The sequence below is a fragment of the Elephantulus edwardii genome, unplaced genomic scaffold (genome assembly GCF_000299155.1).
Source record: "Elephantulus edwardii isolate Elephantulus edwardi_28Jun2011 unplaced genomic scaffold, EleEdw1.0 scaffold00131, whole genome shotgun sequence".
NCBI classification, from domain to species: domain Eukaryota; kingdom Metazoa; phylum Chordata; class Mammalia; order Macroscelidea; family Macroscelididae; genus Elephantulus; species Elephantulus edwardii.
In genome coordinates, this window is record NW_006399881.1 from 8,130,356 (window position 1) to 8,146,627 (window position 16,272).

Below are 16,272 nucleotides of genomic sequence, written 5' to 3' on the forward strand. Positions count from 1 at the left end.
TTAGAGAATTGAAAAGACACTGATAAGCCAGGTGACGTAGTCCATAGGGAGTGGTGCTGAGAACCCAGAAGTGGGTCGGTCTCTGGTTTGAATCGCCCAGCGGCTCCTTGGAGTAAGGTGAGCAGTCTCTTCCCCTGTGATTTACAGCCTCAGACCACAATGGAGTGTCAGCTAGGAGTTCATTCTGACTGGTGTGCAGTGAGAGTTTTGAGACTGATAAACCAACCAGATGAAAATGAGAAATTCACATACTGCCCTCTTCTGGTAGCTGTTTATAGCCCATTTCCTAGCCACTCCTCATGAAGATATTGTTATTAGCTTTTGTGACTTTGGTCCCCAACTCTTGGAAACCCAAGGCAAAAGGGAACCAATTGCTACTGGTTCCTGTACCATCCTCATTATCTGCTATGCATCAACTTTGTGGTCTATAGCATTTTTATTGGTTGCTTTTTGGAAGTTGATAGCCAGGCCTCTCTTCTTGGTTCATCTTAATCTGGAAGGTCAGCTGAAATTTGCTCAAAATCACAACAACAAGTAAACCTTCATTGATGAGACAGATCGTGGCTATATCGGCCGGGAAAGCAAGAATTTTATCGCTGAACCACCACCATGCCACAGCAAAGATGTAGTGTGCACTCATGCCACCGCAAAGATGTAGTGTGCGCTATTTTATGCATAAACAAATTTATTAATCACTTTTAGCTAATGGAATTTTTTTTTCCTCAACAGAAAATGCTGATAATTCCAGTTCATTATCACCATCTGGTAAGACTGTTACCTTCTAACTCTGGGGAGTTTTAGGAAATACAACTGTAAAATTTCCCTGTTCAATATGATGTGTGGCCAGATAGATTGAAATTCTTTTTCCTCCATAAAGCTTACTTGAGTTATCCTATGCCAAATTACAGAGCTTGGGCTGCTGTAGTAAATTGCACTGTTAATCCAAAGGCGACACCTCTTTAAGAGTTTGAACCCACCAATACAGTCCTGGCTCTGAGGGGGGGAAATGGGCAGTCTCATTCCATTGTGATTTACAGCCTCACACTTGATAGAGGGTCACTGTGCTTTGAACCCAGTTCAGTGGCAATGAGAAATGTCAAATTATACCATCAAACATCCACCTGGAATGTCATTAGCAATCATACACAAGATGCAGGCAGGGAGCCCTGGTGACACAGCACTGAAGCGCTTAGCCTCTTAACTGAATGACAGGTGTGGTTTGAACTCATCCAGTACATGGTAGATAGACTTAACAGTTTGCTCCCAGAAAGATTACAGCAAAGAAGACCCCACAGAGCAGTTCTACTCTGTCACGTGGGGTCACTGTGAGTCAGATGGCCACTAACAGCAACGACATGTTGTGGGCTAAGCCTAGGAATAAATTATGGATTTAAAAAAGAATTATTGTTAGTGTTCTCATTCCCAAAAGTCTTGAAATATTATTGTTGTTGCTGTGTACTGTCAAGTTGGAACCGACTCACAGCTAACCCTCCAGTGGGTTTTCAGAGGTAGTAGATTGCACGGGAAGAGAGTGCCCATCTTTCTTCCACAGAATAGCTTGTGACTTTGAACCTAGTGCCTTTGGATTGACACAGCACAGCTCCTTACCACTAAAGTCACCTGCCAATATGTTCATGTTACAGATAAGGAAACTGAGGCTCCATGGGTACATCTTCTTTGGGCCCGGACTGTTGTTGTAATGTGCCCTCAAGTCTTCTGTGACTCATAGCAACCCTGTGCACAATTGTTCTGAAACTTGTCCTATCCTGAGCCACAATCTCACTGTCTCCAACACACCTACCCCTTTTAACCCCCGCTATTGTGTCAGTGCATCTCCTCCAGGGTCATCTTCTCTTTCACTGTCCCTCCACCCTTTCAAGCATGATTTGTCAAGTATGACCATGCTCTCCTATCCCCATGGCTAGCTACGTGATTTCTTAAGTTATTTAGCTTTTCTCTGTCTTGCTTTCTTCCTCATTAGATTGTAACAGAATAGCAGTGTCTCCTTCATTTAGTTGTTGGGAAGACCCAATGAGATAAACATGCACCTGGCATAGAGTAAACATTCCATATATAAAAACTATAAAGATTATGAGTTAAGCAATGGGCAAAGACTCAGATCCAGGACTACAAAAAAGGGCAAAGGGCAATGTGGGAATGTCGAATAATGGCCTTTGCGCACACCCTCCACACCCCCAGTTATCTAACAAACTGGGCAAAGACTCTGCTCTGGTTCCAGGGGTGTAAGATTCCCAAGGTAGCCCCATCTCACGTCAGGTTTCTAGTTTGGTCATGGATACTCTTTTCCTAGTGGCAAGGTGGCAGGAGAGGTCTCTTTCTTGTTCACTAGCAAGAGAAGACCTAATTCTACAGCTAGAGCTGTTCAATTTATTGGTGAGACTATCCAGTCCCCATGTAGATAGTTGAGAGTGGACAGTCCTCTTGTGGAATGTAGATAGCCAGTCCCCTTGTGGGTAGGCTAACACTCCCCATTTGCATATTCCCACCCACCTAGCAAAGTCAAAGAATGGCTAGGAAAAGTCATATTGAAAGATGAACTCCACACCATCCTTTTCTCTCAGTTGTAAAGCTTTTAGAATAAAACTAACTACAGTATTTTTCTTGAGGAGTCCTGGTGGTGCAGTGTTTTGGCTTCTAACACAAAGGTCGGCAGTTCAAACCCACTAGCCTGTCTTCCAGATAAAGCAGTTGCATTCTGTTGCTGTAAAGATGACGGTCTTGGAAACCCTATGGGACAGTTCTACTCTGTCCTGTAGGGTCACTATGAGTCAGAACCAACTCAATGACAATGGGTAGCATTTCTCTTCTAGTAGAATGGGCAGCCAGCTACCAGCTCACTTAATCCTAGTGTCATATTTGCAAAATCCTATTTGCATGGGATGGAGATGGAGCTTAGAGTCACATACTGCATTAGGCCATAGCTAGATGCTAAGTGCCCTGCTGGGATTGAGCTGTACAAACTGGAAAGTAAAGACCAGTGGCCTTGCAGGCCTCTTTGAATGGCAACTTGGAAGAGTTGTTGGGTGCTTGAGTCAATTCTGAGTCGGAGTGACTCCGTGGTTAGAGTCGAACTGCCCATGAGGGTTTTCTAGGCTGTAATCTTTGCAGGAACAGAAGGGCAGAGGCATTCCAGCCCCCAACTATTGGTTAGCAGACAAGTGCTTCACCACTGGGCTACTGGAACGCCTTCGGTGTCACTCTGGAGACTAAGATGTACATGACCCAGGCCATGGTCTGTGCAATGACTTGCTATGCGTCAGAGAGCTGGGCAATGATGAGGGAGGGTAGAAGGAGAGTTGATGCCTTTGAGCTGTGGTGCTGGAGAAGAGTATTGAATATACCACGGACTGCTAGGAAAACAAACAGGTTCGTCCTGGAGAGGGTGAAGCCACATTGCTCTTTGGAGGCAAGGATTCTGAAGCTCCGTTTGACATACTTTGGACATGTTGCAAGGAGGGACCAGTCCTTGGAGAGGGATGTCATGCTTGGGAGGGGGGAGGGACAGCGCAGGAGAGGAATACCTTCAATGAGATGGATTGATTCAGTCACTGGGGTAATGGGGTAGGTGTGTCAGAGACAGTAAAGTTGGCACAGGATAGAGCACGGTTTAGGGCCGTTGTATATATGGTCACTATGAGTGGCAGGCAACTCAACGGCACATAACAACAACAATTAAAAAAGCAGCCATGGTCAAACTATTTTGCTCTGCCTGAAGAGGAGAGAAAAAGAATTCTTTATCCACATGCTGAATCCTTATTGTTCAGGAATGGTTTTGTTTCTTTAAAAAAAAAATCCTGGTAATTAAAAATAGAAAGACAGTAAAGGATGAAATATGAAAGCAATAATGTAAGACAGACGGGGGTGTGTGTTTCGGCCAACACATAAGCCACCTAAAAGAGGCAGGCTAGCCAAGCGCCTTGACGCGCCCTGATGTCCTGAGCAGCTAAAAAGCGAGTTTCCTGCTGCACAACTTTCCTCAGTGGTAGAACGTTGGTGTTAGTTTTTCTTTGTTTAGCTAGTCACAAAAAAAATCAAACTGTTGATTGTTTTTAATATTTAAACGTGCAAAATGTATGTAGTAGATTGAACCTCTTAGCATACGTGAGCTCATTGCATGGCACATTTATAATGTGATTAATTGCCCAAATAGCAGCCATATTTTAAAATGACATACCTGGAAATTGTGTTAGTTGTAGACTATTGAGTGGTAGGTGGTATTTGTTGTTGTGTGTTTTTTTTTGTTTGTTTGGTTTTGGTTTTTGTTTTTTTGTTTTTGTTTTTTTAGTCCTCATGTTCACTGTGAGAAGATGAGTCTTAGTGTAATTATAGCAAAATGGAGCCAGTATGCCAATATACTCCATAGCTGTAGTCCAACAAATTATTAAAAGCATGACGTTTTCTAGAATGCTCTGGTGGAGAAATCTTGAAAGGAGTATTTCCCATGTTTTGGTGTGGGTCTTCAAGCTAATTAATCCTTTAACACCGTGTAGGTTCTAGCAGACTATCTAGAAAATGAGACTGTCGTGTTCCTTGGGTCCCTTGGGTTCTTTGTACAATTTCATTAATTATATACTCACTGAGCAATTCTGAGACTTACAGATGAATCCAAATGTTATATTGATCTGCTAGTATATCCCCCCCTTTAATCCCCATAATTAAAAATTCTGACTTTAAAATTTGAGAAATATTTCAAAGCATTCGTGTTCAATTTTGTCTCTTTCTTTTTGTCTCCTGCAGCTGAATCCACCCATATCGGTTTTGTCCCCTTCGCCAATGGTACTCCAGGCAAGATTTTAAAAAAAAAAAAAATTTAAGCCTATGTTTAGTCCAGTGTGATAAGATTTTGGATTTAATTGTACTTTTGTGTTGTTTTTCTCTTTGGGTCCCAAAGAGGTTGAAACTACAAGCCTCAATGGTAAGAATAATTCTTTTTCAGAAGCAAATGAAAGTTGCTAGCCCTTCATATGAATTTAGAGGATGAACACTGTGGAAAGTTTCTGTTTCTAAAGAATTTCTGAATACATTGAGTACTTTAAAATGCGCCCTAAGCAAAACCTCACTTAAGCAAACTGTCAGTCATGCACCTTACTAATCATTGATATTGAGTCACTTTGAATTCAACAACAATACAGAACAGAGCAGAACTCCCCCATGGGGCGGGTGTCTAGGCTATAATTGATATTGGAGTAGACTTTCCTCCCTGGAAGTGGCTAGTGAGTTCGACCTGCTGAGCTCTGGGTTAGCAACTGAAGAGTTGAATCATCTCACCATTGTGCCCTGGGCCACCATGAAGGGCTGCCTACAACTTCTGGGGAAATGATAGCATTTTGATTATTGGGAGTGGTAGGGGAGAGAAGGGGAAACAGCCCTCCACCAGTAACTGTTCTAGAAAAGCAGAGAGAAATTCCTGACCATATTTGGGGTGTCTCACTTGTTGTCCAGCACAGGACCCATGAGTTTTATGGGACCGATTGTTTAGATCTGAAAAGTACATCCAGTGACGCCAGCACGGCTCAGCCTGGCTTTAGAGGCACAGTGCGTTCAAAGATACCCCTTATAATGATTTGTATTTTTTAAAAGTCGTATAAAATGGTGGTTGAGGGGGAGAACTGGCATCTAAAATACGGGAGAGAAAAGGGCAAGAAACTGAGTGATATTTGAGGGAGGCAAACAGGAAGGCACATTCTGTTCCCTTCTGTGGGTAGACAGCCTCCCATCCCTCTGCGGTCAGACCCCGCCAGTCTTCACAATAATCGTTTATTGAATGTTAAATGGCTTATTGAATGTTAAGGAGTTAGAGCTTTTTGTTATGGGAGACAAAAAGGAAATGGAGAAGGCACGAAGGCTGCCAGACCAATATTTGGTTATGTCTACAAGTAATCCCAAAGTCACTCAGCGAGCATGTATCTGTTTAATCTAATTGTAATGAAAACTCAAGAAAATAAATGAACACAGTGGTGTCATGTGACAAATGAAAAAGCCTACTAGCACCTTGTTGTTGTTGTTGCTGTTAGGTGCCATTGATTCGAGAATGACCCATAGCGACCCTGTGAACAGCAGATCTGAGCCCTGGCCTGGCCTGTACCAGCCTCACCATATTGTAGCACCGTTGTTACTAGCGTGTTAGCTAAACTAAAGTCACATCATACTGTTGGCAGCCAAGGAGCAGGAAGGATGTGCTTCAGGGTTGGATCCTTTCCCTATACCTAGTCAATCTTTATGCTGAGCAAATAATTCACGAAGACAGACTCTATGAAGAGGAGTGTGGCATCAGGATTGGAGGAGGGCTCATCAACAGCCTGCATTATGCTGATTACACAACTTTGCTTGCTGAAAATGAAGAAGATATGAAATGCTTACTGCACAAGATAAAGAACTACAACCTTTGGTGTGGATTACATGTCAAGGGTCCTCACAACATGCCCAACAGTTACTATTATGATAGATGGGAAAAAGATTGAAGCTTTTAATGATTTGTCTTGCTTGGATCAACAGTCAGCACTCGTGGTACCAGCAATCAAGAAATCAGGAGACATGTTACACTGGGCAAGTCAGGGACTTCTCCAAAATACCAAAGAACAATGATGTTAGTTTGAGGACTAAGGTGTGCTTGATTGAGGCCATGGTCTTCACAGTCATTTGCTGTGCATCAGAGAGCTGGACCATGAACAGGGATGAAAGAAGAAGAATCGGTCTTTGAGAAGAGTACTGAATATCCCATGGACTGTCAAAAGAACAGATATGTCCTAGAAAGTGTGCAGCCAAAGTGCTCCTTGGAGGCAAGGATGATGAAGCTTGGTCTCTAAGACTTGGGTCATGTAGCTGCATGAGGCTATTCCTTGTAGTCGATGCTCTACCACTGAGCTAAACCCCCAAGGCGAGGCTAATCCTTGGAGAGGGACATCAAACTTGGAAAGATGGAGGGTCAGCAAAGGAGTGGAAGACCCTTGACGAGATGGATTGATACTGACTGCAGTCATGAGTTCCAGTGTGTCAGAGATCGAGAAGATGGCACAGGATAGGACAAGTTCCTGCTTGGCTGTTCATAGGGTCACTATGAGTCATACTTGACTTAAAGGCACCCAACAGGGGCAACTAAGGAACACAGCAATCATAGATATAATTCACGCTGATAGACCGAGAAGGGACAGATGTTGCCCTTTTTATGTGCTGTTACTTTTTGCTAGAATTCATTTTGCTGTTGTCGTTTAGTCTATGCCTGTCAAAACACACGCCGATTCGGTAGCTTCTGTGTGTAGAGTTCAGTGACATTTGATTGCATTCTGTGAATTGTGCAGCCAATTCTTGCCCTCCTTTTCTGAGTTCTTCCATCATTAATGTGAGCTCAGTGTTGCTTAAGATTCCCATCTACTCTTTCAAGTTTCTATGGTTACTTCAACCCCGTATAGATAGTTCTAAAAAGACCAGAATGCTCGAGTACCAGTGAAGAACTCGTCTTTGAAATAGCTCTGGCAGTAGTAGCCTTTTAACCATTTGCCATGTTTCCTGGTTTGCTTTTTAAGTGTGATAATGTGTTTACTGTCAAAAACTTCATCAGAGAAAATTATATCCCAAGTAAAATTTAGGATTGCATATTAAGTTAAACAAGGTCAAAATGAGATTTGCCTACACACTGATAGAGTATAATATTCAAGAACTCCCAGTTTAAACTCTATTTACTTAACTGCTGTTTTATACGATGTATCATTAGATCAAAATGTACTAAGCACCCATAGGACAATGTATTAACGTTAGAGTTAAAGGTGGACAAATCATCTCCCAGAGGGACTTTCATTGCAATTGTCGTTATGTACCATCAAGTCAAAACCATCTCATAGCTGACCCTCTAGTATTCAAAGGCAGTAAATTGCATGGGAAGAGATTGCCCATCTTTCTCCCCCAGAGCAGTTTGTAGATTCGAACCATGTGTCTTTGGGTTGACAGCACAGCCCTTTACCACTAAGCTGCCAGAGTTCCTATTCATTATAATAGAGGAAGTGAAAATAAAAATGAAACCCACTGCTGTTGAGTAGATTCTGGTTCATAGATTTGAGTCAAACAGATGGCTGATACTGTAAATCCTTATTGGACGGACTACCCATCTTTTTCCTGAGAAACAGCTAGAAGACTTGAACTACCGATCTTTCAGTTAGCAGCTCAATACATTATGCACCGTGCCACAATGGCTTCTTTGTTCCTAGGTGCCATTGAGTCGACCATGACTCCTAGCGCCCCTGTGGACAAAAGATCTGAACCTCGTCCTATCCTGTGCTATCTTCACCATCTTTGCCATGCTCAAGCCCGCTGTTACAGTCACTGTGTCAATCCATCTTGTTGGGGGAATTGATTAGGAATTGCCCCCGTGGGTCAGAGGGTGATTAGTGGCAAGATAAGTGAATTTAGAAATGTCAGTTGACTTTTGCAGAACTCTTTTTATTGGGGGGAAGGGGGAAGCAACCAGATATTAAAACTCATATATGGGTTCATTTAAATATAATAATGATATTACTTTATATAGAATAAATAATTACAACAGTTCCTCTGCTGCTGACTGAAAAGTTAGAGGCTTAAGTCCACCCAGAGGCACCTCGGAAGAAAGTTCTGTCAATCTACTTCCCAAAAACCAGCCATTGAAAACTCGATGGAGCCCAGTTCTGCTCTGACGCACTTGGGCTCATGACAGCCACTGGCTTTTGGCTCTGTGTCAGATACATAACTAAGTTCAGGAAACACTATCTTAGTGAATGAACACTTGCTCGGAAATTGTCTGAGGGTTCAGAGGGTGGATAGCGGTGAGAGAGCGGTCAGCAAACCTCTCTTAACTTCTCCTGAGTTCCAGAGAAGGTGAAATGTTTAAGGAACCTAGGAATATATGTATGTGCTAAACATGCTGGGAGTTCTACTAATTTTTGTTATTTATTTCAGATGCTACTTCAAGCGTATTATCTACTTTAAACAAAACAGGTAATACCAAGTTCTTTCTAAATCTGATACTGTTTCTGTGGCTTCTTGAGGCTTACATTTGTACTAGTGAAGAGTTTTCTTTTCTCTCCTTGCTCACCTCAAGTCCTGGCTTATCCCCCCTTTAGCACGTGAGGCCACTGGGGATCGGACTAGAACTGACTGGATGGAAAGGAATTTGGTTTTGGTATTCTACTGACGTTGAACTTCAGTTCTGGCCTCACCATATTCCTAAATTTCTCAACTGTTATGGCTATATCATTCTATTTAAAAGAGTATTTATAATCTACCTGATTATAGTAGTAATATGTATTGGACTGACCCAAAAAAAAGAAAAAAGAGAATACAGAAAAAAATAGAAATCTTCTTAAGAGTAATTATTGTTCATAATTTTTTGTATGTATATTTTTATATTTTTATGTAAATATATATATACTTCTTGTTGTTATGTGCTATCAAGTTGGAATCTACTCCTAGCTGACCCTCCAGTGAATTTTCAGAGGCTGTAAGTTGCATGGGAAGAGATTGCCCATCTTTCTCCTGAGGAGCAGCTGGTGGATTTGAACAGCCTGCTTTCAGGTTGCCAATGCAACTCTTTACCACTAAGCCACTAGAGTGTGCATGTGTGTGTGTATATAAAATGTATAAACCAAATGCACTGTCTTTGACTTCATTCCTACTTATAGCAACCCTGTAGGACAGAGCAGAGTAGAAATGTCCCACAGTGTTTCCTAGAAAGGCTATGAATCTCTGTGGAAGTAGACTGCATCATTGTTCTCCTGCAACGCAGCTAGTGGTTTGAACTGCCTGCCTTTTTATTAGTAGTTAAACGTTTTAACTATTGTGCCAGCAGCATGCCCCCTCCCATATACACACAACCTACATACCTGTATATGTGTTGTTGTTGTGTGCTGCCAAGTCAGACCCTCCAGACCTCCAAAACCCTTTCAGAGGCAGCAAATCGCATGGGAGGAGATGGCCCATCCTCCTCCCATGGAGCAGCTGGTGGGTTTGAAACAAACTGCGTGCCCTTGGGTTGACAACACAGCTCCTTACCAATAGGCCACCAGAGCTCCCTGTGTGTGTTTCTGTATATATTCCAATCCCATGGTCTGCCAAAAGAATGTGCAGCCATAGTGCCCCTAGCGGGCAAGGATACTGAAGCTTTGTCTCTCACATCTTTTGGGCATTTGTTAGGAGGGGTTAGTCTTTGGAAAAAGACACCATGCCTGGAAAAGTGGAGGGTCAGTGTGGAAGGGGAAGACACTCAAGGAGATGGACAGACAGACACAGTGACTGTAGCAATGGGCTCAAGAAAGTCAGAGTTGGTGAGGCTGGCACAGGTTAGAGCAAGGTTCAGATCTGTTCATAGATTTGCTATGAGCTGTAATCAGCTCAGCAGCACTTAACAACAGTGGCTCTCACCAATGAAGGTTTCAGCTGCTGACTAAAAGATTGGCAGTTTACACTCACCGAGCGGCTCCATGGAAGAAAAGAATTGGTGATCGGTTCCTATAAAGGTTACAGTCTAGGTAACCACGTGGGGGAGTTCTGTCCTGTAACACATGGGGTCACTGTGAGTTGAAAATTGACTTGATGGTACCCAACAACAACAAAGTCCTTTACAAGATACTCATAGTTTACATATGTTTTTGTGTCTTGTCTTTTTTAACTGATTTTAAGTATTTTTCAGTAGTCCTTACAATTAATGATGACAACCATTATTCTTTTGTGTGCCATATAGTGGATGTTATAAGTGATTCTGTTTTCAAATAGACCTTATTGCAATGCTTTGGGGGGGTTAGGGTTAGGGTTAGGGTTAGGGTTAGGGTTAGGGTTAGGGTTAGGGTTGAATCTCACTAGTAATCAAGTTATTTCTATAACCACAAGTTCATTCTACAGTTGTGTTTTATTTGCTAAGGAAAGCATTAGTGTAAACAGATTATGTATTTAAAGGACTCTTAATTATAATATAAAATGCTGTTAGCCTTACTGAGAAGTTACTGCCCATCACTGCCCGGGGGTCACATATTGAAACAAAGCTTCGCAATCACACAGACTTTTCAGAAACTACCAGTATGATGTTTTTCTCACATATGTCTCTAAGATTTGAGACTCTTCAGAATTTACCAGTCCATCCTAAGAGACGGCACCTTGGCAGATCTGTGTCCTGAACACAGCCTCTTCTAATCGCCCTTACTTACAGCAAGGATTTTTTAATCCAGTCCTCCACTATCTGGGGAATGAACCTTAGGCTCTGTCCCCTAAGTGTGTTGGGGAGAGACCCCTAAGATTTCCTTCATTGCCTGTGAGTCATAGACTTTAGACAGTCCTGATTCTGTTATAGGCCTATTGTTATGACTGTGGTTGGGTGATCTTGAGCTCTCTGAGGATAATTTTATTCATCAATGCTAATGGGATAATATTGTCCTATGCCCCAATGAAAAGAACAGGATACTTCGTTGATTGCAGAGTATAGGAATTTTTATTCTGAATTACTTGCCTTTTACAAGCTATCCCCTAAAGGGCCTAAAAAGGAACATGATTCTACACATTCATTTGTCTAGCAGCAACGCCTAGAAATAGAAGTAGAATTTCATAAGCAATGGGACGGATAATGGGTGTGATCCAGCTGGGTAAATGTGGGGCCTAACTCCCAGGCCTGCTTCCATGCTGATGCTCTGTGATCCATACGTAGTATTCCTGTTCGTTCTGTGCTTGAGATGACCAATACTGTTTTTCTTAGAGCTTCACTAAAACTATGCCAAATTGGTGTTTTTGTTTGTTTTGTTTTTTGAAAAATAAAAAAAAAACAAGCAACTGTTCTGCTCTAATATCTAAATTGCTTCTTTGCAGAAAAAGCTAAAATCACTATATTAAAAACCTTCAATGCATCAGGTATGACTTACTATCGATATCAAGACTTTCTTTCTTGTAACTCAGGTGAAATGGAGTAAGTGGCTAGCATTTGTGTTTTAGTTCTCATTTTCCTGCCTTTTAAAAAGAAAATCTGTTCTTAATTAAATAGGTGTTTATACACTGGGTATCTGGAGTTGTACTAGATGCTCAAGGCTATGTAGTAATGACCAGACACAGTGCCTTGGCCTCAAGAACGGTCCAGTCTGTGGGTGGAGACAAGACAAACAGGCATAATGAACGTGAACATTATGCAGATAAAGACAGGATTTATCTGAGTGCTTCTTAAGCAGTGTGGGAGATGGAAGGGTTGGTACTAATGAACTTCTAGATAAGATGCAATTAAGGAAGACAAGGTTCTTGGAGGAGTGAGCCACTGCCTCTTTTTACATCAAAGAAGGGATTTACCTGCCAGTCTATTCTGCAAGACTTGCCATACAGTATATAAATGTCATAAGACTTTTGGTTGATTTCTAGAAGAAAAGGGCTGGCAGACTGGCCTGTGGGGCAAGTCTAGACTATCCTCTTGTTTTCGTTAAGAAAATTGTATTGAAATACAGCCATGCTCATATTGTGGCTGGAAATGAAGGTGCAGCTGGTTTAGGGAAGGGTGAAAGATTATAGAATGACAAGCTTGCAAACAGTAGACCAGTAGTTGTAAAGAACATTGAAAACGTAGCTGCTAGCCTCTATATATGCTATAATATTTACATAGTGTATATTTTAAAAAGAAACTCTCTCTGTAAGTGTGCCTTAAATGAAATATTTCTTTTTTGATGTGGATAGCACTGGTGTGGAACAGTACAGAAATCTACATGTCAGGTAATTTGGGCGCCTAAATTCCGTTTTCTCAAAGACTGAGAACCTCAGCCGAAGGCTGGAGTCTACTCGCTAAAAGTCAACGAAATCATTCTGACAGAAACGGTAGCGCATGCACTCCCTCAAATGAAATGCTCGTTTGTGTCTAAAGTAGCTTTCTCACAGAGGAGAACTGACTTGTGGTAATGTGCAATGGAAATTCAGTAGCAACCAGTCATTGTACCCCCAATGCAGACCAAACCAGATCCAGTAATGAGGCTCAAGAGTCCCTGAACATGACGACTTTATTGCCTTGTCAGTTTGCTCTTGCCTTATCTTCTGCCCCTGACATTTATCAGAGACTTCTGAGGCCTTGCAGTTAACAGTGAAAAGCTTTTTAGAGGAGTAATCCTTGTGTTCTTTTTGAATCAGAGGAGAGATGTACTTCTTCTATCCAAAGGAGAAAGTCTTCTCATTTGTGTATGTGTGAAGCTTTTTGTTCTAACAGGGCTCACTTCCTGCCCACTCATCTTTGCCTCCTTTGCAGCTTTATGTGGTCTGTTGTCCTGGCCATCACATCATTCTCTCATTGCTATAACTTTTTATTTACTGGCCTGCATCAGCCTGAGGCGCCTCGGAAGACAGGTCTGGCAATCTGCTTCTGAGAGGTCACAGCCTTGAAGACCCATGGAAGCAGTTCTACTCTGCCCACCTGGGCTCACCATGAGTCAGAATTAACTCGAGGTAAACAAAATCACCCACTAGATTGTGAGCTCCTTGAGGGCAGGGTCTGTGTCTAGAGCCCCCAAAGCCAGTAGAATGTAATAGTTGCTCATCAAACAGGTTTAGAATTGTGTCATTTTGGTCCACATGAAATATGCTGGCATTAGTGTTAGGTTGTATTTGCATAATAAAGTAAGAGCAGCGTTAACACATGCACAGACTCAGTCCCTAGGAAGATAAGGAAGATCTAGGAATAAGCACTCATGCATTGAAAGGCATTATCTTTGATTTCCACTCATGATCTGGTTTTATGCTGGACAGGTGAAGTCTTAGTCAAGAATTAAAAAAAAAAATTTAGGAAGGAGTTGGGGATCAGAGAGCTTACTTTCTGAAAAATTACAGTAAATTAAGTCCCATGGTTGACCAGCTAAGAAAGGAAAACTCCCTTTTTTAGTCTTTATGGGATTCCTCCAGACAGCTCTTGCTTATAATATCTTCGGCCTGAATTTGTAAGTTCTCTTTGCATTGTAGTATAGGTGCAAGTGTTGACAGGCTTAACTGACTGCATTATGATTTCTTTGCAGGAGTCAAACCCCAGAGAAATATCTGCAATTTGTCATCTATTTGCAATGGCTCAGGTTAGTTCTGGTGTATGTTACGAGTTACTGGATACATTAAGGCCACGGGAAAAGATGGCTTATTTTTCTCATGCTGAATGTGTGGTGTGTGCCTCTCTGATCTTCTTCCTTTCATACCATATGGCTACTAAAGACATCTAAAAAAAAACCAAAAATAAATTTTATATGTAGGTAAAATGTGTCCTCGTTGTCTAGTGAGGTGATAGATGAAGTTCATTAATATGAGACATGAAGCCACACACAAGCTCATTTTCACCTTAACTAAGGCACAACTGATATCTTCAGTTACTAGTGTGAGTTCATTCATACACAAAATGTATACGCTTATCATGTACAATTAATGAAAGCTTACCTCACAAAATGCACAGGCTTTTTCATAGAACCTTAAGTGTCAGAGCTTAGAAATAGGATTTGTCTTTTGCTAAGAATAAGACGAATCACTTTGCCAGGATGCTGAAACCTCATGTATACCTGCTTTAGTTGGATTTGTATTCCAGTAGAGCTCATAACGTCTTTTTTGCCACCTCCAATTAAGACTTCCCACTATTTTTAAAAGTTGAGATGGAAATCTCTTGAGAATATGCTATTTTTAAAAAAAATGGGACTCTTTTCCCTTTTGCCATGGCCAGAAGGAATGAAGCAACCACGTTTTTGACGTTGGTTTGGCTCTCTGGGCTCCCTTCCCTGTTAAACCCAACGAGAGCAGATGTGAAAAACAGGAAAGCATGGTGTGGCAGGTCAGAGTTGGACAGGAGAGGACGGAAAGCAAGAAGATGAGCGGAACCAGGTCTTTCCGAATGGTCGGGGCTTAATAGGACTCCAGCAATGTAAGGACAGTGGTGAGCGAAATGTTAGTTCTTGATTCTGTTCCTTTTGATGGTTTAGTCATATTCGATACTTTGGAAAATATAGGTAAGGTATTTGAAGTAAAATTAGTTCAAACTGCGTTGTTTTAGAAGACCAGAAAATTTCCTACTGTAAGAATGTTCCACAAACACATTCTATTTGAATAAATGTGAGACTTGTTCATATGATTTTTCCACTGATAAAATCCTGTCCCAGGTAGAATATAGAAAGTGAGATTTTAGTTCATTTTGATCAAGAAAGAAAAACTTACTGGATACATTTCATTCTCATAAATTATGTAACTCTTCTCTTCCTCCTCCTTGGTTCTCTTACCCTTCTCCTTGTTGAATCTCCTATAATTCCACTATTTCTGTGCCTCATGTATGTTTGGGTTAATGACGAATGTCTAGTTCAATGTTGTGTCTACACAATGTTTGATAGCTGTTTGAAAAGTGAACATTCCGTTTTAAAAAAAAAAAAACCCAAAGCCAACTGGTCATCTTGGAGGATAGATGCCAGAAAGCTGGTTGGAGTAATGTTTTCCCCAATTAAGTGACTGAATTGACTGTTTGTTTTCACGTCTGGTGAAAACATACTCATCAGGGGACCAGCTAACTCTTTTGGCACCAGAAATTCCACAATATCCTGCCAGAAACTAGAAACCCTTACTTCTTGCAGGTTCCAGCGTGAGCTCGTTAAGGGAATTGGATGCTGGTGGAGAAATTGAGAGTTGGGCAGAAGAGTTAGGCTGAAGGTCAAAAGGTGGTGACTTCTTGGTCACGCTTCCAACATATTTAAGAGCCTCAGTGTGAGCTCAACAAGGCTGATTGGATGAGCTTGGAGAATGGAGGAGTGAGAGAGAAATTCGTGTCTTCTCTTTCTTATGGTTCTGTTTGAATTCCTTTGTTAAATTCAGAATTCATATTTTTTAAAAATTATATTGATAATCATTGAGTTACTTGCTGCGGGGAAAAAGTAAATATGCAGAAAAAAAGAGACTCAGTGAAACTTTATAAAATAGTAAGTTGTATTACTCTAAGGCGAGAGGTCTCAAGTTTCTTTTTGAAAACCCTTTTTAGCGTTTTTCAGAGGTGAGATAGTGTTCCAGCATCATGAAGAAAGCAATGTCACCCAGGTAGGTTTTCAAGATCTTTCCTACTGCGATTTGAAAAAAGTGAAAAATGTGTATATTTAAAGATGTGCTTAAGGTGCAGATTATGTATAATATCATGGTCTCTTGTGCGATCCTCTTTAAATAAAGTATGAGTTCATATTTCCAGAAGCCTTGTTTAAGGTATTTTGGTTTCCACTAATTTTGCTGTTAAATAAGAATCTCAATATGATACAATTCTCTCTCCAGTTAAAATTT

The 16,272-nt window shown here is 41.3% G+C and overlaps 1 protein-coding gene across 9 annotated transcripts in view; it reads left to right on the forward strand.

Annotated features, from left to right (window-relative positions):
* The window catches only part of GPR64 (G protein-coupled receptor 64), a 79,243-nt gene that overhangs the window by 23,924 nt on the left and 39,047 nt on the right, over nt 1-16,272 (forward strand). For 2 of the 9 annotated variants that reach the window (XM_006893800.1, XM_006893808.1), the window contains exons 2-8: nt 730-765; nt 4,759-4,806; nt 4,913-4,936; nt 8,947-8,985; nt 11,839-11,880; nt 14,004-14,057; nt 15,983-16,038. In XM_006893800.1, the coding sequence (XP_006893862.1) occupies nt 730-765; nt 4,759-4,806; nt 4,913-4,936; nt 8,947-8,985; nt 11,839-11,880; nt 14,004-14,057; nt 15,983-16,038 (299 nt within the window). The remainder of the gene's footprint in view (nt 1-729; nt 766-4,758; nt 4,807-4,912; nt 4,937-8,946; nt 8,986-11,838; nt 11,881-14,003; nt 14,058-15,982; nt 16,039-16,272) is intronic. The other 7 variants (XM_006893801.1, XM_006893802.1, XM_006893804.1 and 4 more) reach the window with 7 other exon arrangements.